The sequence below is a fragment of the Mustela nivalis genome (genome assembly GCF_964662115.1).
Source record: "Mustela nivalis genome assembly, chromosome: 5".
In the NCBI taxonomy this organism is placed as follows: Eukaryota; Metazoa; Chordata; class Mammalia; order Carnivora; family Mustelidae; genus Mustela; species Mustela nivalis.
Genome location: NC_139024.1, coordinates 25,757,451 through 25,784,020, shown reverse-complemented (window position 1 = coordinate 25,784,020; position 26,570 = coordinate 25,757,451). Strand labels below are relative to the sequence as shown.

The following is a 26,570-nucleotide window of genomic DNA, read 5'->3' as shown; positions in this document are numbered from 1 at the left end:
ATGCTCCACACAGGACACTCTGTCAAAGCATTTGCCCTCCTCACTGTGCCTTGTCATGCTGTCCTCTCTACTTAAGGTGTTCTTCTGGTTCTCTGCACTGGTGTGACTACTGTTTGTTCATTAAGATTCAACTCACACTCTACCTCCTCCACAGGTCCTTCTCTGGCCCACCATCCCTCAAGGCAGAGAAGGGGCACACTGCTCTGTGGGCTGCCTCCTTCTGCAGGTCCAGCCCTCACTGTATGGACCTGATGGCCGCCTACTGGTTTCATGATGTGTCTTTGGGCCTGTGAGATGTTTGAACACATCAGCTGTGGCTTAGTTGTTGCTGTGTTCTCACTCAAAGTACAGCACCATCTCCGTCCTCTCTCTGGTACCTTATATGTGCCTGATGAAAGAATGAATGAGGCCAGAGAGGCAAAATGAGCAAGAAGGAGGGCTTAGATTTTTATGTCGGTTTTGCAAGGGTTATAGTGGGTCATATAAAGTTTATAGTAGGTTTTTTATAAGGCTGTTTAAGTTTTGTTAGAAGGATATATATATTTATAAATAAGTAGAATAACTAAAAAAAAAAAACAATTTTTATAGTTGAAAAAGACTTTAGAGAGCAACTAGTCCGAACCCTTTTCTTTTACAAATGGGGAAACAAAAACTCAGAGAAGTTATGACCTGCCCAAGGCTCCATGGTAAGGTAACAACCTGTGAACAGATCTACATGTTGTATTTATGGGTTCCTCTGTCCTACTCGAGGTCTGCGTTATATATGCTTTAGTATTTATGCTCAAGTAAAGAATCAATATCATGATTCACAAGTGGTATGTTGAGCCCTCTGGATGTACAATTTAGGAGTAATACCAGAGCACCTCGTATTGTAAAATGTTCCTCAGTCACCATCTGCAACCACGGTGAACACCACACTAACTCCTGAGTGTCTCTGGAACCGCCAACTGGGACCCAAAGAGGAGGATGACAAATGGGAGCTCGGCACCACAAGGAAGTGATACTTGATTTTGCAATCTGAAAGGAGGGACTTGGCAAATTAATTAATTTTTCTTTGTCTTTTCTTCTACCTAAGTGCTTCGGCTACCTAGACCTTCCACATTCCAAAGCTGTGCCCATCTCTGATGTCAGCAGTGGCACAGCCCACAAACCTGGATGGCATTTGGTCCGTTCTTTTGTCCCAGAGGGACACAGAGTGAGAGAAGCGCAGCAGGGTTTCCGTGAGCCCAGGGACCAATACTCATCATCAGGGTAGGCGTAAAGGCTGTGTTATACCAGCCCTGAGCACCTGTATAGTGCTTAATAAGTATGTTTTTCTGGTGGATGCCACAATCTAAGGGACCAGGATAAGATTCCTGCTTTTAAAGACTCCCTTTAAGAGCAGTTAAATTTGAAAGAAAATCATATTCAGTAACCATCAAGCTTACCTATCAAGCTCCTCATCAAAATGTCTTGTGACAGTAATAAGGCAATAGTCTCCTGAGGTCCTTTATACAATGTTTCTTACATTCTTATGGTATTGCATTTAGGATCTAAGGTATAAAGGTCTAAGGGGGAAAGGCCAAGAAACCGGGAATTTGCAGTCTTGGATTGTTTTCTTAAATCTACTAATTACCTACTGGGTAACTTTGAGAAAACACAACCTGTTAATGGTTAGCCATTTCAGTTTCTCTACCCATAAAATAAGCCATAAATACTGGGAGAAATACTGCTCAAATGAAAGATATTGTATAAGGATAACATGGTCTTACCAAGTTGGAAAGTTCTTCTGACCTCCACTTAAATAGTTAGCATGATGTCAGGCTCACACGGAGAGAACCTCCAACATATCTAGTCTTAGATGCGATAGTGAGTTTTCTTTGAGCTTTTCAAAAGAAAAGTCTTTTCTAAATCCAATCTGTTTTCTTGCGCAAAATGTTTGTGTATAACATGTAACTATCATGTGAAAAGGCTCCATTACGAACAAGGCTGTTGCCTGGAAGCCTCCTCCCTTTCATTTATATCCACCTGTCATGAGCCACCCTTTTCTGAGCTGCCGGACACTCCTGTTCCTCTCTGGCTTGTTATAAACTGGACATATAGAGTCTTCTGCTTTCCAGTGCCACGTTTAAGCTGTTTTGAGTCCTTCAGTCCCCTAGAACAATCTGTGACTTGGATTAAGGATCTATCACGTAACTCAAAGACCCTGAGACAAATGTGGTTAAAAGCAGGTATTTTCCTGATTTAGATTAGGGACCAACTTTATCAACTTGATTAAGAAGGCATTCAGAAAGCCAAACCATCTACTCCTGTCTTGAAGGACTATGGGATTCCTGCTGCATGGCTGGAGTCATCCTAGAGAGGAAAGAATCTTGAGCAGGCTCCATGCTGAGCGTGGAGCCCAATGTGGGGCTCGATCCCACAACCCTGAGATTACAACCTAAGACAAATCAAGAGTCAGACATTTAACCAACTGAACCACCCAGGCGTCCCCCCTTCATCCTTTCACGATGCATTTTAAGTTTCGGAAGCAGAGAGAATATCCCTCCCACGTGTAAATAGCACGGAGCTGCTCTTCAGGGACTCGACGACTCTGGAATCACCCGGCAGAGCATGGTCGTCAGGATGTGGGTTTTGATAACCTGTAACTTCTTGAGGTTCTAATTGGAAAAACTATTGTAAGAAATGGGAGATTCCTGGGAGGTGGATGGTTCCCTTGTGTTTCCCTTTACACATAGTAAGGAGATGCTTCACCTTAAGAGAACCATCATGCCAGGGGTACGTGTTTTCCATTCTTGATCAGCCCACTGAACCCGACCCTTCCTGTTCATGGTCGTCTCTTCAGACCCTATCTGGGCCTTGGCCAAGAAAGTTGCTCAAAACAATTTTTTGCTGAACAAATAAACAAATAGAATATAATTTCATTACTCTTTCCTTGGTAATCGTTCAATTAAAAAAGTGATACCCTACTTCCAAGACCTTCAGAAGAATTTTCCCACTCTAAATTTCCCAGAAATCCAAGTGGACAAAATATTTCCATTTTAATTTTCAAATATCAGAAGAATGCAGTGACCACAGTTTATATTCTCCCTCCTATTTTCCTCAGGGCCTGCGTTGCTCATTTAAATGCAATTTGCTGCCTGTTTGGGTCAGTGACTTAAGTTGGGAGGCTCTTACAGTAACTCAGCGCTGTGGAAATTCCAGACCTCTGGCTGGGGTCTGTGGGAGAAGCCCAGGTCTGGCGGCTGGGAGGGCCGCTGTAGGTAAGCATCAGGCAGAGGTCTGGTCTACCTGGGACAGCAAGTCTCCAGCCTCACCAGTCTGGCTTAGTGTGGAATCAGTCAGCAATGCCTGAAAAAGCCAGAGACCAGCCAGGATGACTAGGGAGGCTATAAACCAGAAAACTTCCGCCTTGGTATTTGAAAACCACACGGTATTTTACAACATTCCTGTTGATTAACTGCTGGGAAGGGCACTACCTTATTGCCTTTTGCATAATGGAACCAATCTTTCCCCTCAGAGGCCCTCGTATTGCTTTGATCAAGTTCAAAAGATGAGGGAAATGATGACTAAGGACCTTGGGAACCAGACCGAAGAATGTCACAGACATACTCAAGGGTTTTGTGGAGATCACTGTTTGATTGTTTGTTTGTTTGTTTGTTTTTACTGATGCATCATTTTGGTAAATAATTTCTATGGTCAGGGCACTTATCAAATTCCTTACCCAAATATTTGTGATTTATAAAATCATCAAGGAAACAGACTTGTGTTTATTATTCTGAGATCAGCAGTAGTTTGATGAATTAAAAACAGTCTTACTTTTTTCTCTTTCCTCTCCCTCTACCAGCCTCTTGTAAAAGCGCCAACATTACACACCCAACTCTCTAAACAGTAAAAACAAACAAAAAAAAGTGACCTTGGTGAACTATACCTTGTCTCTGCCCAGGTTGAACTTTGGGCCAAGAGCCCACTCCCCTTAGCATCAGAGGGAGATATCTGGAACTAACTGAGCTGGAAAGGGATACTGTAAATGTCTGTTTCCGGTTTGCAGGGCCCTCAGCGTCACTGCATAGCTCGGACGTCTGACTAGTTTCCTGACTTTGAGAGTCTCCTACTTTAAACACGAGGGATCGACCCTGGAAAGGAAAGGAAAGACACGCACAGTCTGCCCCTGACTCCGCCAACCGTGACTCTGAGGACGGGTTTCTCCCGGCGGGATTTAAATAGAACTCTTGTGACATGGACCGTGCTTTCTGCTGCTGTCCCGAGGCAGGGTGATGGTGAGGTCGTGGGTCTGCTCACATGGTCTGAGTGGGGAAGGCCAGGTCTGGGCCAGTTCGCCACAACAGAGCTTCCAGGAAAGCCCCACCTCCACTCATCGTGACCAAAGAACAGAGCAAAAACAGACACTTCAAAGTCAGAACACCGGTGGTAAGACCAGCTCTCCCGACACTGTCCTTCAGGGGTTCTATTTATATATATATATTTAAAGATTTTATTTATTTATCATTTGACACAGAGAGAGAGCGCTCACAAGCAGGCCGAGAAGCAGGCAGAGAGAGAGGGGGAAGCTGGCTCCCTGCTGAGCAGAGAGCCCAATGTGGGGCTCCATCTGGAGACCCTGAGATCATGACCTGAGCCGAAGGCAGAGGCTTAACCCACTGAGCCACCCAGGCGCCCCTCAATTTATATTTTAAATGTGTGAAGGAAAGGCTTTGGTAGGGGCAGAGATCTAAACTTTTCTTTCCAAAAGAGACAACCTGGCTACATCATCATGAGGAGGGAAACAAAAACATTTCAATGGCTTCTTTTATTTTGTGGTAACTACAGTTAACCCAGGCCGAGTAACTTCAGCTTTGCACAGTTGCCAGAGAGTTTAAAATAGATATAGATAAAGAAACGTTTACAGTCTTTAAAGCCGCTCTGTGGGGCGCGTAGGTAGCTCAGTGGGTTAATCCTCTGCCTTTGGCTCAGGTCATGATCTCAGGGTCCTGGGATCGAGCCCCGCATTGGGCTCTCTGCTCAGCAGGGAGCCTGCTTTCCCCTCTCTCTGCCTGCCTCTGCAACACTTGTTATTTCTCTATCAAATAAACAAATAAAATAAAATAAAAATTAAGCCACTCTATTCTTGAATGTCCCCATTGTGTCCTTACTTTCATGATTGTGTTTCTATGTTAACAAATGGACTGACCCTTCATACCTATCTGTAGAGGTAAACTGAGCTGGCTAAAAAAATGGATTCTGCTCCATTAAGCTAGGACAACGGGTGGTTGCTAATTCCTGAGGGGGATGAGGTCCTGTGGGCCTGGTTTGCAAGAGAGAGGCCGAAGAATCAGGTTGCCCAGAGGAAACCCAGGAGTAGGGACAGGTACTGCGCGGGGAACCGCTGTATTACATATTTATAAGTTAACATTTCATATTCATGAATACAAGTTTCATTGACCATTATGAAAATTAGAATTTTGTGTTCGTAAGTAAAAATAAAGAATTTCATGATACTTAGAGGGATCCTAGAGGCAGGAGAGACCCTCACCCCCACCCCAACCCTCCCAAAATAGGGGAAACCAAGTAGAGCCTTGGTAGTAGCATTGCTGCCTTCAGCCGTCACTCACAGGAGTCCAGACAGTGGAAGTCCAGAGAAGAGTGGGAGGAGAAAAATCTTTTGTTTTCCTCTTGTGGCAGCGTTATGAAACGACCAGGGAAGCTGGTCCCTTAGGATTCCATTTAAGTCTCGCCCGAACTACTTTCTCTCAGGAACTTTTGCCTTGAACCACTTTTAGGCACTGAACGAGCTCCTTCTTGCTGGAAGAACGTTATTGTATTGTCTGAAATTGTGCATGCTTCCTTCCAGAATGCCGGCGGAAAACCCCAGTGATGCCCTTTCCCACTAAACTATTAGGATTTCTCCTTCCAGTAAATGCAAAAAGAAGAACACGCAACCGTTACTAACTGGCAGGCTAGGAATGTTTTGAAGTTGAAAAGTTTCATTTTTTAACTGAAAATTTCTACTACCATAAGTTTTACGAGTGCAGAGACCATGCCATACATCTTTGGATTTCCCTAATTTCCACTTTCACGCACGTAATTGGAGATGAATCGTGATTTTTTTTATGCGAAGGAAACTGACCGCCGAATTAAAAACCTTTTTCAAACAGAACTTTGGCCAAACAAAGGCCCATAATATCTGTAAATGTGGTGGAGAAGCCATGAGGATAGATAGTTCTTGTCCCACAGTCTCCTGTGAAAATCTAGATTGAAGGTCCGTGTTGCTTTTCACATTCTGATTTAATGAAAAGAAGGAGGAATGTGAATAATTGAAAAACAATTCACAATTCAAACAAAACTCATCTGAATTTGACTCTGATTTGTGATAAATCCCACACCTCATTAATGACCATGGTCACTTTCTATTCATCTTCAACTTCAATTTCTGTCCACTTGATCAGATCCTGACTGGAAGGAGGACCCAGAAGGTTCCAGGCAAGATAATCTTCTGGAAGAAGAGGAGAGGTGGAAGAAGGTGCTAGAATAGAGGACCCAGGAGTTGTAGTTGAGGTTTAGCTCTGCTATTGAATCACTTTGTGTCCCTGAGAAGTGTTTTTCCTTTTTCTTTTTTTTTCTTTTTTGGTTTTCCCTTTTCATGCCTGAAGTTTCTTCTGGACAACTGAGATGAATGGATTAGATAATGTAAAACTTTCTTGCTGGGACTGGGATTGAAATTCACATGTCAATAAAAATTCATTGAACTGTGCATTGTTGTGGTATTATACTAAATATGGAGGGAGCTTATGAATTTAATAATAAAAACTAAAAATAGATAAATGGAGTCAAACAAAGAATTATCAAAAGCTCAAAGAAATTTAGGGACACAAATGGAAACAAAGTAAAACATTTACAGGCTTTTAATTCTGGTGCTAACCTCTGTTTCCTTGGGCAGCTTACTTAAGTACACATTTCAAAGTTATAATAATCTTGAGTAAATCCCCTAGTTGGCTTCCATGTATGTAAATTTGATCTTGGTCATTTGAACTTGACACAATTCCACAATTTTTGAAATCTGTATTCTACTTATTCAAGTAAATGAATAGTGTCATTTGCTTATTGGATGCGATTTAAAAAAAAAAAATGAGTCCTTTGAGAAACTGCTTCTGGGTATCAATACTAAAATGAAAACACTGGCTAAAATCATAAAAGCAGGAAAATTAATTTCAGGGCATTTCAAGCTCCCCCTGCTTCCTGGGCTCACAGGGCTTCAGAAGTTGAGAATTGCTCTCTGATGTCACTGTTCTCTGAAAACTGATCCATTCAAATCCATATGGTGGACATCTTTGAATCACATACTGCTTACATTTTTCAGTGCCTCTGAAAAAGAATTTCCCCCTTTTAATCCTCAAAACCAAACTCAAATGAATTGTTTTACCCACCTGCAGCTTCCTCTGAGGAATATAACTCTTTGATTCCATCCATAATTTCCTCTATTCTCCAACCCCCAAATTACCCAATTTTAGTTTTAAATTCAAATCATTATTACTGTCACTGATTCTGAGCTGGGAAAATGGAGGCTGGTTTTTTGGGATGCAGCACGGCGATATTACACAAATATAAGCCAGAGAATTTTTCATCTCTTTAATTCTCTACCACAAACTACAATCGTATTAATCCGACAGAGTTCCGGCGTGATTCCGGGGACTGCAAATCCAGAAACTTTTGGCTCCTAATGCCTCTTTCAGAGGGAAAACTATCTGCTGAACAATAAAGTCCATACAGAGCAATGGAGTGTGGACCTCATTCGTTTGTGTCTCAGGTAGAGGTTCCTGGGGGGCTGGAGCCTAGAAGAATACTGTGTGATACAGAATTGCTGTTGGCCCAAGAAGTACACACACAGTGGGCCAGAGCACGTAAGAAACAAATGGTTGCTGTGGAGGCCTCTCATGGCCTCCGTCTCTTCCCTTGCACCCATTTTACACCCCCACATTCTATCATTGCATTGCTTCAACTAAACTTTAAGCTCAGCTTCCGTCCAATGCCAACAATCATTCCTGTTTCCAAATATCTTTTCTACTTGTACACATCGTTATTTTGTATCTTTGTATTGTAAGGGCATATACCATTGCAGAATTTTTAGACTAAAAATAAGGGACTAAAAATATGGGTTCTAACAGTACGTAATGTCACCATGGACTCATGGGTTCTTTTTTTTTTTTTTTTAAGATTTTATTTATTTATTTGACAGAGACTGATCACGAGTAGGCAGAGAGAGAGAGGACAAAGCAGGCTCCCTGCTGAGCAGAGACCCCCCCCCCCCCATGCAGGGCTCAATGTGGGGCTCGATCCCAGGACTCTGAAATCATGACCTGAGATGAAGGCAGACGCTTAACCCACTGAGCCACCTAGGTGCCCCGACTCATGGGTTCTTAATTCAGATCCTATTCCTTCTGTGGGAAGAGTTCACCATTGGCACCTCAGGCCAATCGCTATCTATCTTATAAGATCTGGTTATTCTTCAGATGCTCTGTGAAGCTTCTCTGACTGTCCCCCCTCTTCTGTGCTTCCCAAGTACCCTGAGGAAACACTATCCTAGTTTATATGAATTTAATAGTGTCCTCCCCCCTGCAAATTCACGTGTTGAAGTCCTAATCTTCAGTACTTCAGAATGTCACTGAAATAGAAAGTAAGGTTTTGAAAGACATGGTTAAGTTAAAATGAGGACATTGCGGGGGGAGGGGGGGCTAACCCAACAAGACTGGTGTCTGCATAAGGAGAGGAGAAAAACTAGAGATACCTGTACACAGAGGAGGGGCCCTGTGAGGACACAGCAAGAACGTGTCATCTGCTAACCAAAGAGGGAGGCCTCAGGAAAAGGCAAGCCTGCTGACAACTTAATCTTGGACATCTAGCCCCTGGACCTGTGAAAAATAAATTTTTATTGTGGAAGCCACCCAATCTATGGTATTAGAGTGGCCCTAGCAAGATAATACACTGTCCTACAAATGCTGAACCTGTCTCTTGCTTTCATATACTCTTAAAAGGGACTGTATTTCATCTTTCTAGTCACAGAATCTAGCAGAGTGCCTGACATATATAAAAAAAAAAAAATACTTGTGGATTGAAGGAAGGAAGGATTTCCCTGACTCCGTTTGATCATCAGCCTCTAATCACTTGATGTCTTATTTTCCTATTTTCATTCATCCTCTTCCATACGTGTCTTTTTATTTTTTTTTTAAGATTTTATTTATTTATTTGACAGAGAGAGATCACAAGTAGGCAGAGAGGCAGGCAGAGAGAGAGAGAGGAGGAAGCAGGCTCCCTGCTGAGCAGAGAGCCCGATGCGGGACTCGATCCCTGGACCCCGAGATCATGACCTGAGCCAAAGGCAGCGGCTTAACCCACTGAGCCACCCAGGCGCCCCACGTGTCTTGATTTTGCACCTAAGTCTTTAACACAAGCAAACGGACTCCTAGGTGTCGGAGGTCTCACGCGGGACATGAGCGATATCTGGAACCAGTCCTCCCCCACTGGACGTACACATAGCTGTTGGGGGCTGTGGTTTCTCATCATGACAGTATGCCCGGCCCAAAGATGCCAATTCACATGAGTTTGAACAGCAAAACAATGTCATACTTGCTCCTTTTCTAGAATCAGGTTAGCAACTCTCCCTCAGAGAGGCTGAACCGGTTCCTAAGGAGAGCCCTTTCTGACTGCCAGTTCTGAGGTGATCAAAATAAGAGAGGAGAGGGCTGGTACAGTGAGTGACCCAGGAAATGTTAAAAGGGCGGGAAGTCGGCTCAGCAGGGTGGGGAGCTGCCTTACATCCTGAAGTAATTACTCCAATAAAACGTTTTTACATCCATATATATATATATTTTTTTTCTCAAATTATGGGATAACTACACGTAACAGCTCAGAAAGATCACAGTTGTGTGACTAAAACCTGATTGTACTTTGAAAGCACTTCCTGTCAGCGTCACGCTGCTCCAGCCTCCCGGGCTCCAGTAAATTTTGAGGGAAGAGTGGCAGGGCCAGGGTATTTACACATCCGCAAAGGCTGAATTTGTTTTTATATGTTCTTGCTGCTTGGCTCTGCATTCTTGTTTAAGAAACATTATGTTGAAAAACAGAAAAAGAAACAATATGTTGAAATGGAATGTTTTATAGGAGTGAGGGGGCCTGGAGAGTCCTCTTGTTAAAGAGCGGCCTGTCATGGGAGGGACTCAGGCCGTCCTACTGCTCTGGACACTGAGCAGCACAGTTTGTAGTGGACGCTCTTGGAACCTAGTGCTTGGAGGAATGCTTCTCCTGTAACATGGCTTGGTTTGGCAAATCTTTTTATCTCCAGGTTCTGTTTTGTTTTGTGCATGTGTGTTATTTTTTAAAAGATTTATTTCTTCTTTATTTGAGAGAGAGAGAAAAAAAACAAGCATGAGGGGCAGAGGGAGAAGGAGAGAGAATCTCAGACTCTGCACTGAGTGGATGCTGATGCGGGGCTCAATCTCATGACCCTGAGATCATGACCTGAGCTGAAATGAAACCCAGAGTTGGATGCTTAACCGACTGCCCCACCCAGGTGCCCCTTGAGTGTTTTTAAATTCCCAGTTTAAATGGTAAGCCTAGCAATTCTGTTCTTTTCTGTAAATAGAATGTTTCATGGTAACAGAGTACCTTGAAGTTCCAGCTATACTGAAATACTTTGGACCAGTTTATTTTACTTTCCAAGGAAGTGTTATAAGGCAAACCCCACATTTAAGAGAAGAAATGCCCTAAGATTTAGCCCTACCTGTCTTGAAGTGAGAAATAAAGAACAAGGAGCTCACTTATGACTTGAGATAATGATGAAGGCCCTTCAGCACATTCTCAGGACTGTCTCTTCTAGATAATCAACTAAGTCAGCTCCATATTAAATGTCCATTGTGTGCAGGGTTCAAAGTAAATGCCTTAAGAGCCTTTAAGGATTAAAATCTTTGAAGTGTTTCTGGTCCTCAAGGAGTTCATAGCAAAATCAGAGATAAAAATTTTAATCAGGATCAGGCTAAATAGAAATAAAATATTTCAGTAACAGATCTCAATGAAAAGAGATGGTAGCTTCCAGAAGGCTGCCCATGGTTAATTGCTAAATGAGTTCACAAGCAAGCAGTGTTCTGAGACCCCCCAGTGCTCTCTCTGGGGTCTCCTCTTCCCCTCAGATGGGAAGGCCTTTTCAGGACAGGCAGATAGATGTATGAAGGTCCAGGGGAAGCCAACAAACCTACGTGGTTGTCTCCAGATTATGAGGCCAGGCCAACCTGAGCTCAGCTCCACCTAGCATGACCTGGAACAAGTTCTTTTCTGCTCTGAATACAGATGATAAACTCACCCTTTGAGTTGTTGTGAGGAGTAGATGAGCTCTGGATCAGTAAATTCTTGGTGTAGCCACTAACATTAGCATTTATGAAAGCAGATATCATGTTATGTATCAATTTGCCTTTTAGTTTATTTTGTTTGCCCACTCAAAAGTAAGCTCCTTGAGGGCAGGGACTTAGCATTGTTCTGTCCTTGGATCCACAGTATCTATATGACTACGCAACACATAATAGGTGTCTAGTACATATTTGTTGAATGAATAAATCAATGAACAATTAAAAATCAAAAATTAGATTAGCTAATATTATAGTTCAACCCTTTCTTTCTCATTATTTCTTCTTATCTTTCATTGTCTTTAACCTTAGGAGCAATAAGAGATGTTGCAAGCAATAGGCTAAGTTCCAAATGAATAGGATCAGTTGAAGTTTTAAAGTCCCTTTGGGTTCAGGCTATTGGAACTTGCACTGTTTACTTGGAGAAAAATAGACGATGCAATGGGGAAAATAAAGATTTTCTTCCTGTATCTCCTTCCTCCAACTCTCCTCACTGGTTCCTCATCATGTCTGTGCCCCTTGTGCCCTTCTCACCCATCAATATCCAAAAATAAAAAATAGAGACAAGTTGTGGGGAGGAAACAAATGTTTTTTAACATAGACCTTCCAGCTCCCATGGAGAGAGGGTTGGAATGTAACTTCCTGTTCTCCAACCTACCTCAGTGCCCATTCTTAAGCCCAGAAAAAGACTTAGTTAGCCAAAGCCTACCAAATGAAGCATGACTGTTAGAAAAATGTTGTGTTTGCCATGACACTAAGCAGGAATGGGCTTCTTGTGTGAGATCACTTGGCTTTGTGCAAAAGTCCCCTGTCACTTCCACCAGAGACAGATTTATTTTGACCTAATTTTCAGTTCTGTTATGATTTTGTAGGCTAAAATTAAATTTGGTTTAAGAACACTGACCTGGGTTTATATCACTAGCGGGAGGGAAGGAATCAACATTTTATCATCTTGTGTTGGTGGGTGACCAACTGGAGCATCTCATTAAAATCTTATTTGCGGGAAATGGACTCATTTACGGCTCCCCACTCAGTAGTGTGTTAGTTAATAGTGCAGAAGGGAGGTAAAATGAGTCACAAAAGGTCAACTCTGGATCAAGTAAGTTTCCTCCCAGACGGCAGATTGCTGACACCTCATTGTGTTTTCTGTGAGTGACACAAGGCTTCAATCCATGTACATTGTAACCTCTTAAATAAAATCCGATTCCCAGACCTGCAAGACACATTATTGCCTAAGAAAAGCCAAGATTACTGAGTGTTTTCCTTTCTTCTGACTTAAAATGCACGTCATCAACCACGTAAAGGAAAAAGAACAACGTGCAAAGTATTCTCTGGGGTTTCTCACTCTTTCTATGATATTCTCACAATGAGTTCTCAGCTTAAAAATGGTTTTATCAGAGGATTTTAATGCTCCTGTGTGAGCAGTTCAAGAAATTTAAAGAAATGAAATCAAAACATCTCAGGGACATCTTGTGGAGAGGTTGATTCAAATACTTACATATTTTGTTTTTCATATGAAAAATATCTTAAAATCTACATAAGGGTCTCAATGGACTTTATAAAAAATTTTTTCAAGCATGTATATATTCGTCAGGGTCCTGGTAAGAAACACAATTCACCCCACATGTTTCCAGTAAGGACAGCTTAATAAATAATAACTACTGACAAAGGCGTTGGCAGGCAAAAGAAACAAACGAGATGTTGATGCACCCAAAGATGAGCAACAGTGGGAAGCTGTTACCACTGTTAGGTGTAAAGGGCAAGGGGAGGAAATGATGGGATTTGATCCCCGTGGAAGCTGGTGGAGACTGTGGTCCCTGCCAAAGACCCACCTGAAGAAGACAGGGAGCCAGGAGAAAACACCCTGATCACCATCTCTGTCCCACTTCCTATGTCCTGCTGGGGCTTCCTGTTGGCTAAACTGAACTGGAACATTGTGGCAAGGGAGACTGGTGACAGAGTTCCTAGGGGTCCGTTGCCCAGTACATACAGCTGGGTGGAGAAAGGCAGAGGATTAATCTGCTAGCGCAACCCAACTGGAGGATAAAAAGCTTTGTGGATTTTGCTATTTATTTATTTATTACCAGTATAGTTATGATAAATTTGCCACTATTCATTCAGGCTTGCTTTCTACCCTCATCCCCTTGGAGACTCTGGAGTCTGTACTTACATTCCCGGCCCTGAAACAGAGCTTGTCTCTGTATAGTGCTAGCTTTTCTGCACGGGGATGAATCCTTATCTCCATGTCAACTAAATCAATTTAAAATTAGAAAAACTGTGATGGCCATTCTTCACTTTTATGCATCTTTAAATGCAGAATCTCTTGGTTTGGCACAGCTTCTTTCTTTCAAGGATATTAAAACATTTTAGGTTTGTTATCTCATTGATCTTCACTGTATCTCTGATGGGCAGGCATCTTGGTAGAGTACCTAGTACAGGCACGCACGGAAATAGGCGCTTAATAAATGCTTGATGACGAGATGATCACCATCAAATGCGTCTTTGCAGATAGGAGAGCTTACAGTGAGAAGTTAAGCAACTTAGCCGATGTATCAGTGTGTGCCAGTAGGACTAGAAGCTAAGTCCGTGGGTTTACTCTGAATATGCTTCCTCCACGTGGAGATTTTACTAAACAGGGCAAGAATTTGAACAAGAGTTTATTTTCTTCCTGTACTTTGACCCAATCTTAAGAATAGTTGAGAAATTCAGGGCATAGCTTTTCAACTGATTTGTTTTCTAGATTGCCAGTGAAATGTGTGCCCCATTATTTATTCTTAATCATTAGGCACAGAACATTATTGCCAGCAGGAACAAAAAGCCCAGTTATTTCTGGGATGGGGAAAGTAAATATAAAGGGGAGATGAAATCTGAGAGCTGCATGTGCAATCAGTTACAGCCAACACTTATCAATGAGAAACAAGCGTAAGAATGACCTGAGAAATGTACATGGTTTTAGAAACTCCACAGTTATTATAAACTCATCTTCATCCAAGCCCTCTACTATATTCCGAAGTTCTAAATGCCCATTTTTCTTGGATGGCACTGTTTTCCTGACTATCCCATGAAGGATTCATATAGAGAAGAAGAAACAGAAGGGCCTGGATTCACTGCATGATAAACTCTTTGTGAAATAATACTAAGTCAGGTAGATCAAATTTTGTACATAAGGCAAGTTATTCATCAACATGAAAAACGCGGCGCAAGGAAGGTCTATAATCTTGGAAGCCTGCATCGTGCCTTCTTTCAGAGCAGGTATCGCCAGCCTGCTTGATTTGTAGGTGGTTCCTGTGTACACGGCCTCATGGTGGACACACGTGACATGACCTGGGACCAACAAAGGGCCCAGGTCTTCTCAAAATCCCATTTGTTTGTTTTAAAGATTGACTTATCTATTTGCAAGAGAGAGAAAAGGAGAGAGCAAGTGTGCACGCACGTGCAAGGGGGGAGGGCCAAGGGAGAGAAAGAGACTATCTTAAGCAGACTCTGCCGTGAGCCAGAGCCAGTTGTGGGGCTCGATCCCACCACTCTGAGATCATGTCCTGAGCCAAAACCAAGAGTTGGACACTTGACTAACTGAGCCACTCAGGCACTGCTCTTCCTTGCCATCTCATCCAGGTGTACATTGGCTGGTAAGTACTCTTATCTCTCAAGACTCAGCTCCAGTGACACTTCTCCTGACTTGACTAGTGACACCACCCTCTTCTGTCATGCTAGCACAATACACATATCTAAATTACCGCATATACCACATTATGTAGCACCGTTTATATGTTTGTCTGTCTCCTCAGTGGACTATGAGATAACAATCTGCAGCCTAGTCAGGATCTTCCTTATCTAACATACACACTGCTCTTAAGCCCTGAAAAAGGAGGGACATACTTCAGAGAATCAAGAATCTACCGTGGCCTTCCTCCAGCACTGTCCCTACACCTGAGGTGAGAAGTCAGCAGGACCAGGGATGGGCCTTCCTGGATTCCATGTCTACCTGGGTCCCAGGCTCCTTGTTTCTAGACCAGACTCCACTTACCTAGAGCCCAAGAGTTGCCTGTCCAGATGGTCTAATCCTCCCTCTGTGGCCCGGACAAGATCTGTCCTCCAAGAAGGAACCAAGAAGGTGTGCTCACTCCTAGATCTGAGGATGGCCAAGGCAGCTCTTCATGAAGCATATGGACAGAATTTGTATAAACGGGCTAAAATGTCTAGATGTGTGCATGTGAGGTATCCAGTGATGAGGTCAGAGCAGGACTAGGAGGAACAGGCAGTTAGGTGGAGAGCTGGGGCCTAGAGCCTCAAGGAATTAGAGGGTTCTAAGTTGAACATGGCCTTCTAGGTAGTTATGAAGGTATATTTATCATGGTGGGAGGATAGATCATATTTGGTCATTTGCAAACTTGAAATATTTAGGCATATGTCATGTGAACCTCCATGTGTACTGCAGCCCTGGTGTCTTGTCTAATATGAAGCACAACACATGGGAGTTGCTTCATGCGTGACTGAGGATTGGGTCACAGTGAAAAGATGTGGAATAATTGAGACTCAAGGGAAAAGTTCTGTAGTGTTTGAGTAAGAGAAAAATAATAGAAGATATTAATTATAATTGAATTAACAAACTAGTTAATATACTTCCTAAAAATGTTTATATTCCAAGGGCCAAACTTAAACATTTTTATTTACCAAATTAATGATCAATTTTTAAAAGCCTCATTTGAATTCTCCAGCATTCTTAGTATCTCCAAAACACAACACTAATCTATAAAGCACTCATAGATGGGTTAAGAATGAAGTCAAATACAATATGAGTCAGATCACAAACTCTGTTGTGGGGGTTAGTGATACTTCAGCCAGAGAGGAAGAATTAAGAAAAACTAGCTATTTAGTGTTTCTTGGAGCCAGCATTTCAGGCCCTGTCACTTCAAATGACCCCTTTATCCCTCATGGCAGATAAAATCATTCTTATAAGGAAAGCGAACTTATGTCTTCCAGATAGAACCTTGAGAACTAAGGTCCTGCTTGCCACAGATATGATCATTTCAATGAATGAAGGAGTTTTAACTTTTTCTCAGGTATAAGAAGCAATGGCTCACCATGTTGAGTAACTATGACTTCTTATCTCTTTTCTAAAGATAATATTTTTATTGTCATATAAGTCCATATTAATGATAAATATAAGGAAATTTCAGGCTAAAATGTGTATGTACATATGGTTTTGGTATGTGCATGTACATATGTGCAGAAATTGAGAGGAGAATGAAAAGGGAGAGGAAGAGAAAAATCTATCTAACCTGGAAAATCATGTAAGAACCGTCTATGGAGTGACTTCTCTATACTCAGCATCTGCCATGTTATGCTAAGCATAGGGGATCAAAAGTCAAGTTTGTAAAACAATAACAAGATGCCACTGTACACCTACATGAACGGACAAAATTTGGAACACTGGACAGGATGTGGCACAAGAAGAACTCTCATTCACTGCTGCTGGGAATGCAAAGCCACTTTGGAAGACAGTTTGGTTGCTTTTAAAAAAAACTAACATACTCTTATCATATGATCCATTGATTATATTCCTTCGTATCCAATCAAAGGAGTTGAAAACATGTCCACATGAAAACATGCATGTGAATGTTTAGATCAACTTTGTTCATAATTCAACACTTGGAAGCCACCAAAATATCCTTCAGTAGGTGAATGGATAAATAAGTTGTGGTCCATCCAGACAATGGAATATTACTCAGTGCTAAAAAGAACTGAGCTATCAAGCATTGAAAAGACATGGAGGAAACTTGACTGTGTATTACCAAATGAAAGAAGTCAATTTGGGAAGTCTACCTATTCTATGATCTCAATTATATGACATTCTAGAAAAGGCAAAACTATGGAGACAGTAAAAATATTAAAGGTTGTCATGGTTGGGGGAATGAGAGGAGGAATGGATAGGCAGAGCACAAAAGATTTTTAGGGTAGTAAAAATACAATGTCATTGTACATTTTATTATGCATGTCATTATATATTTGTATAAACCCATAGAATGTACAATCCCAAGAAAGAACTGAAATATAAAATAAGGACTTTGTGTAATTATGATGTGTCAACGTAGGTTCATCAATTGCACCACTCTGAGATGAGGAATGTTGAAAATGGAAGAGGCTGTGAGGCTTGAAGCTGTGCATGTGTGGGGACTGGAATGTCTAAGAAATCTCTGTAATTTTGTAGTTTTGGGGTGAGCCTGCAACTACTCTAAAAAATAAGTCTTAAGAAGAAGGAGGAAAGGGGCATCTGAGAAGGAGGAGGAGAAGAAAGACAAGGTCCTGTCCCCAGAAAAGTTAACAGTATTTGGTGGGAGTTGGGTCTGGAGTGATGGGAGAAGTACGGTGTGCATATGTAGGTAGGGGCGAGGGCACTGTTTTGTCTATTACCTCCCATGAACAGACACTGTGATTAGGTGTGTTATATTAGGGCCTATCATTTAATTCTCATCAAAACAATGTATGTAAATACTATCCCCACTTTCCAAATGAGAAAACCAATGTTTAGAAAAGAGCCCAATGAAAGAGCAATACAATTGAGCAGCCGCCGAAAGAACTATTTAAGAATATTTTTAAAAAGATTTTATTTATTTATTTGACAGAGAGAGAGGTCACAAGTAGGCAGAGCAGCAGGCAGAGAGAGAGGGGAAAGCTGAGCAGAGAGCCCAGTGCGGGGCTTAATCCCAGGACCCTGAGGTCATGACCCAAGCTGAAGTCAGATGCTTAACTCACTGAGTGACCCAGACACCCCCAAAAGAACTATTTAAAAGGAAATTACAGGACTGTAAATTGGTACCCTCACTATGGAAAACAGTACAGAAGTTTCTCAAAAAATTAGAAAGAGCACTACCATATGACCCAGCAATCCCACTTCTGGGTATATGTCTGAAGGAAATGAAAACAGGTTATTGAAGAGATATCTGCACTCCAGTGTATACTGCAGCATTATGTACAAGACGCAAGGCATGGAAACAATCTAAACGTGCATCAATGACTCAGTGGAAAAAGAGGGTGTCGTTCATATATACAATGGAATATTATTCAGCCATGAGAAAAGGAGGAAATTCTGCCTTCTGTGACAACACAGACAGATCTCGATGCTCAGGGAAATAAGCCAGATAGAGAAAGACAAATACTGAATGATGTCTCTTAAATCTTGGAAAATCTTAAAAACCTTAAATAAAAAAAAAATCTTAATTTAAAAAAGATCAGACTCTTAGAAGTAGAAAAGCATTTGCCAGGGGTTGGGGAGTAGAGGAAATAGCAAGAGATTTATAAAAGGGTACAAACTTTCAGTTATAAGATAGCATTAGGTTCGGGGATCTAATGTATAACATGGAGATTATAGTTGATAACACCATATTGTATCATTGAAATTTGCTAAGAGAATAGAAGTTAGATGTTCTCACTCAAAATAAAATAAAGCAAATATGTGAGGTAATGGCTACGTTAATTAACTTGACTGTGGGAATCCTTTCACAATGTATATGTATATCAAATTTTCACGATGTACACTTTAAATATCTTACTATTTTGTCAATTGTACCTCAATAAAGCTGAAAGAATAAACATGAACAGCTGAATCAGATTGCTCATACTATTGAGTTCTGTTGTCAAAGATGTAAGCAGTACTCTCTCAACTCTTGGTAGGGTCTGCAAATGGAAAAAAAAAAATGGATGGGTTTCACAAGGGTGATGATAGTGGCTTCGGGAACAATGACCACACGCACTGTGCTCAGTGCTAGTAATGCTCAAAATTAAGAAAAAATTTAAAAGGAAAATCAACGGACGAATGGATAAGGAAGATGTGGTCCATATACACTATGGAGTATTATACCTCCATCAGAAAGGATGAATACCCAACTTTTGTAGCAACATGGACGGGACTGGAGGAGATTATGCTGAGTGAAATAAGTCAAGCAGAGAGAGTCAATTATCATACAGTTTCACTTATTTGTGGAGCATAACAAATAGCATGGAGGACAAGGGGAGTTAGAGAGGAGAAGGGAGTTGGGGGAAATTGGAAGGGGGGGTGAACCATGAGAGACTATGGACTCTGAAAAACAATCTGAGGGTTTTGAAGGGGCGGGGGTGGTGGGAGGTTGGGGGAACCAGGTAGTGGGTGTTAGAGAGGGCACGGATTGCATGGAGCACTGGGTGTGGTGCAAAAACAATGAATACTGTTACACTGAAAAAAATAAATTAATTAATATATATACTCAAAAAAAAAAAAGGAAAATCAAGTTAATGCTTCTCTATATCACAGCAGCTCTTCCTTCTTAGTTGTTTTACATTAATTTTTTGGGTTTTGTTTTGAAAAATGTTTCAGTGTGCTTAAGATGGATATATATTCTCTAATTGTTGGGTACAAGATCTGTAGGTGTGCCTATCAGATCATGCATATTACTTCTGTTACTCAAATGCACTGTATTTTAATGATTTTTTTTGATCTTCAAATAATTAAGATGTATTGACATCTAGTAGGTTTTCTATTTTTAAATTTCTACCTATAGTGCTATAAATTTTGCATCATGTATTTTGAGGCTACTTTAGAACTACTAAATCTTCTAAAAAGGTTGAAAAAACACAATGAAAGGAATTTAAACATTTTGAAATTGATTGGGAATATGATGTCAACTCAGAATAGTTTTATCCCATGGTTTCTTACATAACTAGTGAAATACAAAATGGCCCCGCTTCTGCTTAGCATATGTATTAATCCCTCATTTGAATTTAATCAAATAGCAAGACAGAATTTACATACATATTTTAACAATTTCCTTACTGCCTTACTCCTCATCAGATAGAGTCTGCTGCTGAGCCCTGGTTCTTTGGTTTGTTGAGTTCAAGGAAGTCTTTATTCTCAGTGGAATGATCTTTGACACAATTGAAGATTTCTATTATTCTTTAGAGGGAGAGCAGCTGAGATGCAGTTAAGCTCCTCTGCCAAGAAAGGGAGAGAGATTTCAGGAGCATTAAGACCTGCCATCAGGGTTCAGAATTGGGGTGGAGGGGCACTGAAAGGGAAAGGGAGAGAGAGGAGAGGCTTGGAAAGGGGTTTTAGCCAAAGGGGCTTTCTCAAGTAATGTGCTGCGGGGTGGACCTTCTCCTGACGTTGTTCTAGGTCTTTAATGAGGCATATGTGGACCATTAACACTTAAAGGAACCGGAACTATAGGGCAAGGGAATGGACTTAAAGGAACCGGAACTATAGGGCAAGGGAATGGACTTATTGTTTAAAACAAAGATAGGGTGAATTTTTGTTATTAGAAAATCAGTTTATCGATACCCTCGCTAAATAAAGATAAGTATTCAGAGATTTGACGACCAGCTGGCCGTCTTCCCGCCTGAGCCACTGACTTCTCTGAAAGGTCTTATCTCTAGTGAAGTAAGCAATTAAGGCAGGGTGGGGATTTACACCCAGCCCACAACTTCTTTGACCAGACACCGCCTTCTGTGTTCTGTGAGCAGTTCTGAGCCTAGAGAGAGGAAACCTAGTTGTAAGCCGGGGCCCTGCTACTTACTAAGGCTGAAATCAGGATAATTGAGTCTAAATTAGTTTCTCTGGGTCTACGTTCCCTGTCCGTGGAAGGTGGAAACCTTTTCACTCAACCTCACAGGTCAGTTTTAAGGATCAAATAAGAAAACAAATGAGAAAATATTATGTCACCCATACAGAGTTTTGTGATTGGGCCAGCTAACTTCACAGAAATACCTGAATAATCATGAGCAAACATGGCCTGAATGAAGGGTCCTGGGTTCAGCATAAACTGATATTGCCAAAGAGTATTAGTCACTTGGTAAATGCAAAAAGGACTGGAATGCAAAACAATAAAACAACCCCCGCATCCCCCCCCCCCATTCCCGCCACCCTGAGCACGTCCAAACAAATGAATCCAAGACCTTAGGCCTCTTGTTTTTAGAGTTAGTATCAAAGTTTAAGCACGTGACTTCTTAAATAGTTTAATTTTTTTTTTTTTTTTGGGTGAACTCAATTTGGTTCTTGGGAATAGAGTGGGAAGGACCAAAAGAAAAAGAAAGAAAGAAAGAAAAAGAAGAAAAACAAAGAAACAAGAAACAACAACAACAAAAAAACCACAACTAGAATTCAAGAGAGTGTTTAGCTGGAAGTTCATTGATCCCCTTCCTCCCAGTGACGTGAAGAATTCTAAAAGTCAGTTTGAACATTTTGAATGGCAAGCACCGTAGTGCAAGCCTTCTGGGTTTAGTGAATGTTTAATATGAGAAAGATCTGAGTTTGGTGTTCTGAGAGGGTGGCAGAGGTCTTCCTTCTATCCTGGTACTTTCAGACCCAGTATAAGTTCTCTTGACCTCAATTGCCATGGCTTTGCCTTTTCCTTGCTAATTGATAAGATTTTCCAGGTATACAAAATGTAAACACTTATAAGAACAAAATCTAGTTTTTATTCCTCAAAGGAGATTGGTGAATGCCAGCACGAATTTATTTTGGGGTTGTTACTATTCATATCATTTTTTTTTCCTCAGACGGGGTGTCTACAGAGTCAAACTAATAATGAGGCTAGCATTTCCCTTCCTAAAAGACAATATTTTTCTGCCAATAAAAGAGGTCCGGAAAAAAATGCATGCAACACTGTAGGTTTTTTTAAGTTGTATTTTAGAGATTCTTATCCTTATAACTCAGGAGATGTTAGTGCCAGGAATATCTTCATTTTTATCGCTCTTAGGAATATATTCCTCAAATAGACAACTTAAGATTTTGGAAAATTTGTGCTTGTTCTAAAACATATGAAAGATAAATGAATCAGCCTGTGGTCTCACTCCTGGGGATCGTGCTTGTCATAAGAAAGGATTTATATTGCACCATTTCTAGCTTCAATTACAGTTTATATCAGAAACGTCAACATCCATGCCTAGCATATTTTGTGACATTTTCACTAACCTCCCAATTGAGACTAGGCTGACCTGTCAACTGTCCATTTGGATGGCTTTTAAGGACCAGAAGATAATTTTTACTAACCTGCTTCCAAAGCACTGACATGAAGACATGAAAGCCAAACCCACCCAAGCCTGGGAGAACAAGGCCTTTTGTGTCTCCTACAGGGCTGATACAGAGCTGAAAATTATAAGACGTCAATAAACGCCAAATTGAATTGAATCAAGATTGCCAAAGGAGATTAGATAGAAGAGAGAAGTCAAAGCTACAAATGAGAAGCAGCTTGTCACAGGAATAAAGACAGAAACCAAACTATTCTTTAGGAGATACAGAGTGTGTCAATCAAAAGTCAATTCTTAGCCCTTTTGGTCAAGTTCTTTTCTTGTTGGTCTCCCTACCTCTCTCCCTGCCTATTGGTGCCAGTGACTTTCTTTGATCGACTACTCAGCTCCAACCCATCCTTTAAGACCTGCCTCAAAATCACCTCCCCTGAGAAGGCTTTCTTGATCTCCTCAGACAACTCACGAAGTGAGTTTTGTGATTGGGCCAGCAAAGTGAGTTGGGAAACAAAGTGAGTTGTTTCCTAGCCTGTGGAGTTCGAACCCACTCAGCACTTTGTCCTTAACTTTGTTCCATCACTTATCTCCTTATGCATTTATGGTCTGTTTACATATCTGTCTCTTCCCTTCCCCTTCCCTCCACCGAAAGCAGACTGTAACCTCCTTGAAGATGTTACATTGTTTTTCCTGTTATCTCTGACTATCCTCTCTGTATCCAGCCCTGAACCCCAGTCCTTGGCCACAGGAAATGCTCAGTAAATGTTTAATGAACAATGACCAGTGTAGCTTCCATTTGTGGTTTTCCTTAGAAGCATCAAAATGCAAAAGGAGCTTCATGAAGGCCTGCTTGAACCCCAGGAAATTTACAACTATTTCTCAATAGGCAAGAAGGAAAGCACGTTCGACACAGAAGCAGTGCCCTACATAAATATCATTCCTACATAAATGTGTAAGCCACAGCCTTGTACCGTCATGGTTCACATCCTTCTAAAACAAATGAAGTCAATAGATATTTGTGATAGGCAAGATCTTTCAAGAGATCCACTGTCCCTGCCTCGCAACAGGAGTTCATGTGGAATGATTTTCTATGCCACTTTCTCAAGGGCCCGGTCCAATCTGGTTCCAAAATAACCATGACAGAGAGGGTCCCATTAATTCCCTAAAATGGCTGTCTCCTGGTTTAGTAGACTTCTAGGGATCTCTTGTACAAATAAACAGTTTGTGACACTGAACCAAGGCTGGCCTGCTTTGGTATTTCTGTGTGTAGCTTAACTGAAACATAGCTGGACTTGGAACATGTTTATACAAACTAACTAATCCTTCTAGATCATCGTGACCTGCAATTACCCTGCTATTCCCAGCACGTACTCAACTTGTGCCAAATGAGGCAGTAGTTTCATAATGAAAGAAAGAGTTTCCATTAAAGAGACAGGTCGGACCCCTGCGCTCCTTTCCTTTTCACTTGAGTGTCCCATGTCTCTGCATATCTAGCACTCCTAAGGGAACAACTTTAAGGCACCAGCCTCCACAGGGCTGCTGTACTGAATGTGAAAGAAAGCTTCTCTGTGTCACCAATTGGATCAGAGGTCAAAACTCTGAGTTCCAGGCCTGCCTCACTGTCTGGTGGCAGCCATTTTATTCAAATAGGACCTTATGGCCTAAGGAGTATCACTCCACTCATGATAACTCTACTTACTAAATAGTTCACTTACTTACATACCAATCCCTATAGGCTGGCAGAGTCAAGACTTGGAGCTCACAGAATATCTTAAAATATTCTGCATTTGGTATCTGATGAAACCTTAACTATATTTTTCCTCAAATATCTCCTATAATTAGCCTGAAGGTTCTTGGCGATATTAACCCATGTGTTTCTAATTCATTTACACTCATACCATTAAAATCCTGTATTATAAGAACTAGCTGATGTTCAAGAAACCAGTTAAACTTTTAAATAATCTTTGTAAAGTCTTTCTTCTTAACAACAGGAAGATGTGTTTGCCAAAAGAAAATGAACTGAAACACTAGAAAATCTGGGTTTGATTCAAAACTAACCCAGGAGGTTTAAAAGGGCTGTAAACTTGGTGAGTGAAACGAGTTTAGTTTCCATATACTACATATCCATATGCCGTGTTGATACTTGGTGTGCACATACTTAGCTCACACGTGCTGATGTGTAGTGTTAACGTTTGGAAAGTCAGAGCCAGTTGGCAGGTAGGGTGGAACAGGGTGTTAATGAGGTCAAGATTCCAGGCCCAGTCCTCCTGAGGTTGTGGTGCCATTTCTCTTAAGCCAACCACTTGCCACTAATGAGCTCAGTGGCCTTGGGCTACTCTGATTCAATCTAATTTAACAAGTTTATTGAGGCCTGCAAAGCACTGGCACTGTACATGGCACTGGGATACTTCCAGGGCTACCATGTAGTCCCCACACTAAAGGAGCTCGCAGGCCACCAGGTAGAACAAGGAGGTCAATGTATTGGCGCAGCAGTGTCATCCTGGCTATAAGTAGGACTTAAAATCTTTGGAGGTCAAGGAAGCCTTCATGGAAAAGGCTTTTCCTTACCTTAAAAGTTCAGCACAAGCATTACACTCTTGTGCTCAGACTTCCCAAAGCAAACATAGGTGCTCTTTTCTCTACAGTCCCAGTGTCCTTGGAATAGACCTCTGTTAGGGAACCTCGGGAATACTTGGTGAATAGATAGATGGTGGAGATTACACAGGATTATAGACAGAATTTGAAGAGAAGAAGAGCGTAGCAGATAAAGGAATGGAGGCAGAGGGAGATTGGTAGGAAGACCCAATGGATGGATGGATAGAAGAATAACACGGAATGAGGCTGGGGGGTAGAAAAACAGGATGCAGCTCTTAAAAAGTTTACGTGCCCTGTAGAGAAGCTTTGATTTCATTTCATACCTCTGGGGACTTATTAAGGATTTTAAGGAGAATTGGACTCATGTTTTAGCAAGACCAATTTGTTAGGCTGCTTGGATGGAAAAAAAATGAGCCGGAAGGCACTGGGACCAATTGGGAATGTACTGCTACTCTCTAGACAGGAGCCAAGGGTGGTCTGAACTTGAGCTGTAGTGGGGAGGATGATGAGGAAAGGGTGGATCCCAGAGATGGGTAGAAGGCAAAATCGAGGAGACCTGAAGAATGATTGGATGGGGGTCAGCAAAGGAAGGAGTCCTGTCTGACCCTAGCCTTCTCCTTGGGGAGATTAGGTGGATAGGGTGTCACCAGTTAGCATCAGTAATGTGGGAAGACATCCAGGACTGAGTAGGGGAAAACTGTAAGAAGTTCAGTTTCAGAAGTAATGAATTTCAGTTGTTTGTGGATATTTGTAGAGAAAATGTCTATTGTCCAATAAAAGATGAGCTAATTTCTTTAGGAGCCTGGGGAATGTAGACATAGACATAAGATAAGATAAAGATGGAAGAGGAGACAGGTATCCAGGTAGAACAGGAAGAGTGATAAAATAGGAACAAAACAGAAAAAAACTCAGGGATCCTAATATTTGAGAGATGGATAGAGAAGTTTGAGTCAACAAGAATTCTGAGGAAGAATGTTCCAAGAGATAGAAGGTGAACCAAAGTAGGTGGTGTCACAGAAAACAAAAGAGGAGGGAGGGAGTGGCAGGTCCTGTCAAATGCCCCAGAAAGAGGAAGAAAGGAAGAAACTGAGAAGAGTTCTTGGAATTTGGCATTAGGAGATAATTAACCACTTTACTGAGAATGGGTGTCAGGAGCAAAGACCTGTTTTCAGGGGAATGTGTGAATAGATATGAGGTGTGAATGGCACCTATTGATGAAAAACTTAAAGAAAGAACAACAGAAAGAGAAGAAAAAACAACAGAAGGAGAGCCCAGAGGTAAAAGCTAGGGGCAATGCTGGGAGGGCTTCCCTTCCTGTGGTACCAGCCAGATTTAGAAATGTGAAAGGCTGAAGATAAGAATGAAGGAAGGTACAATGTCCTCAAGAAGGAGAGAACATGAACGAGGGAGAGACCAGCCTAACCAGGAGGCCTAATATCTCAGCCACCATGAAAAAGTTCTTACTCAGTTTTGGATTATTTATGATGTTTTCATGGTAAAACCTTTTATTCCATTATTTATCTAAAAATGTTTCCATATCCCCACTTAAAAGCATCCTTAATGCTTGTTTTTAGATGTAAGACCAACTCTTTATGAAATGACATTGGATTG

General features: G+C 41.4%; 1 protein-coding gene across 12 annotated transcripts in view; it reads right to left on the bottom strand.

Annotated features, from left to right (window-relative positions):
• LOC309864762 (uncharacterized protein) overlaps positions 1-26,570 on the bottom strand; it is a 468,381-nt gene that overhangs the window by 195,223 nt on the left and 246,588 nt on the right. For 5 of the 12 annotated variants that reach the window (XM_082730547.1, XM_082730548.1, XM_082730549.1 and 2 more), the window contains one exon: positions 18,940-19,046. The exons of 6 other annotated variants lie outside the window; for them this stretch is intronic. In XM_082730547.1, the coding sequence (XP_082586673.1) occupies positions 18,940-19,046 (107 nt within the window). The remainder of the gene's footprint in view (positions 1-18,939; positions 19,047-26,570) is intronic. One more of the 12 variants, XM_082730546.1, reaches the window with a different exon arrangement.